Source organism: Atta cephalotes, assembly GCF_000143395.1.
Source record: "Atta cephalotes unplaced genomic scaffold scaffold00004, whole genome shotgun sequence".
Classification (NCBI taxonomy): Eukaryota; Metazoa; Arthropoda; class Insecta; order Hymenoptera; family Formicidae; genus Atta; species Atta cephalotes.
Genome location: NW_012130068.1, coordinates 9,177,693 through 9,179,760, shown reverse-complemented (window position 1 = coordinate 9,179,760; position 2,068 = coordinate 9,177,693). Strand labels below are relative to the sequence as shown.

The following is a 2,068-nucleotide window of genomic DNA, read 5'->3' as shown; positions in this document are numbered from 1 at the left end:
ATACGTGAAAAGTTACATTTTCAACATTTTTTTTCTCTTATTTTATTATTAACCTACTGTAGAATTTTGCACATGTCAATTTCGGTACTTCAACTTCATTATATAAAAAAATTAGACATTTCTATGGTAACTGATGTTTAAAGCTTATTCTACAATGTGTTCTTTCCTGCTTTTTACTTTTTGCTTTTTTCTCCTTTACAACCATTTTATCGATAATTGTATTTCTTGCTACATATTTCTTGTTTCTTTCAAAATTGGTTAACTTTTATCTCAGGCGACGTAAAACAAAAAACTGGATAAGATGTCAAAAAATAATTAAAAAGCAAGAAATGGGAGCACGTTGAAAAAAGCACGTTGAAGAATAGGCTTAACGCTTTTAACGCACGATGTTTATTTACGCAAGGTACGCTGTTATTCGTTATAGCGAACTACCGGTACCGAATCGAAGCTCGAGCGAGCGGGTCGTGACACTCAGTGTGTCTTTCTGGCGAAAGTTCAGTTGGATCAAAAGAACAGGGACGTTTAGAATTATACGAATAAGATAAAAGTATTGATAGAAAACATATCGCCAAACTCGATCAAGAAATGGACGAATTGGCAGACATTATTCGTGTATACGAGGCTGAAAATGAAGAGTTTGAAAATCTGTTCTACTTGTGTTGCACCGAAGTTGACGAGATACGAGATGAGATCAAAGTTATCAAGGAAAATCAAAAACATTTGCAATCTATATCACAGAAGGTGACTATATCGTCCTGTGATTCCTCTGAAAAGTCTTACGATAACAAATGTATTTGCTCGACATTGAAAGAAGAAATATGGAAGTTGCGAATGGAAATTATATTGAAGAATAAAAAGATTCAGGCGCTGGAGCAGCAAATACATGGCAGAAATGCCCTTCATAAGATTTGTAAAAAACGATTACAACAACTATCGAGGGCACACAGTTATAAAGTACTTTATTATATTTCAGTTATTATGAATATTAAATATAATTATATGAACGTACTTTCATAAATGCATTGTTCTTATAGATTAGCAATCTAAAAATGGAAATTGAACAAATACGGATGGCTATGTTGTGTATAAAGGCGAAAGAATGTGAGGTACGCAAACAGAGAATCATAAATAAAAGATATTAAATATGTCAAATAATGTCGAATAATACCTATTTCGATTTTGTGGCATAATTGACATTAAGGGATTATTAAGCGATTATAAATCAATATTACTGTACAATTATATAGTACATTATTATTGATGTGTACCTTCTTATGACAATTTAATACATTTCTTAATATAATTTTCAATTAAATTATGCAATAATTTAGCTATTTTTTGTTATGAATTTAATGCGCGTTTAATCCAGATCATTTCTAAGAGTTGGACAAATTCATTTTTATTCAAACCATTATGTAGCAAAATTAATTGGACGCACTAATGCGCATTTGTGTATATTAAAGCAATTGTAATATGCTAATTTCAATAGAGAGATTTAATATTTATAATTTTATGTGAAATTTTATGTGCAAACGATAGCTTTAACGTGCACAATGAGTGCATTCAATTCGGTAGTAGGTAAATCTTCACTCAATTATGATAAAGTAATAAGAATTGTTTTAAAATGTTTTACGTGTTTTATATTTTAATTAATTAATTAATTAAACACTAATATGTCTTTAATATATTTTGAAAATAAAAAATTCGTATATATGTATGTACATATATACTATATATAGTAATTCGCATTGAATTATTTAAGCATTAAAAGATCTAGCTTTGTTTATAATCATTATTTTCTATCTCCTATTTGTTGAATTTAAAAAAATTGATGTTGAATAAAAAAGTCAAAGTGACTCAATATATCTCATCCATGGAATATGGAAGCTCGAGGAGTAAGATGAGCTATAAAGAGCTATAAAGAGATAATTGTCTAAGATCTAATATTATATATTATATAATTATTAAAGAACAAAAGAATAAATATCTTAATCAAATCTTTATTAAAATTTTTATCTCTTATTTATAATTTTTAATACTTAAATACTTCTCTCTCTCTCTCTCTCTC

The 2,068-nt window shown here is 28.3% G+C and overlaps 1 protein-coding gene across 1 annotated transcript in view; it reads left to right on the top strand.

Annotated features, from left to right (window-relative positions):
* The first annotated feature begins 585 nt into the window (after window positions 1–585).
* The window catches only part of LOC105626082, a 3,771-nt gene continuing 2,288 nt past the window's right edge, over window positions 586–2,068 (top strand). The window contains exons 1-2 of the mRNA XM_012207392.1: window positions 586–954; window positions 1,035–1,106. Coding sequence (XP_012062782.1) covers window positions 586–954; window positions 1,035–1,106 — 441 coding nt within the window. The remainder of the gene's footprint in view (window positions 955–1,034; window positions 1,107–2,068) is intronic.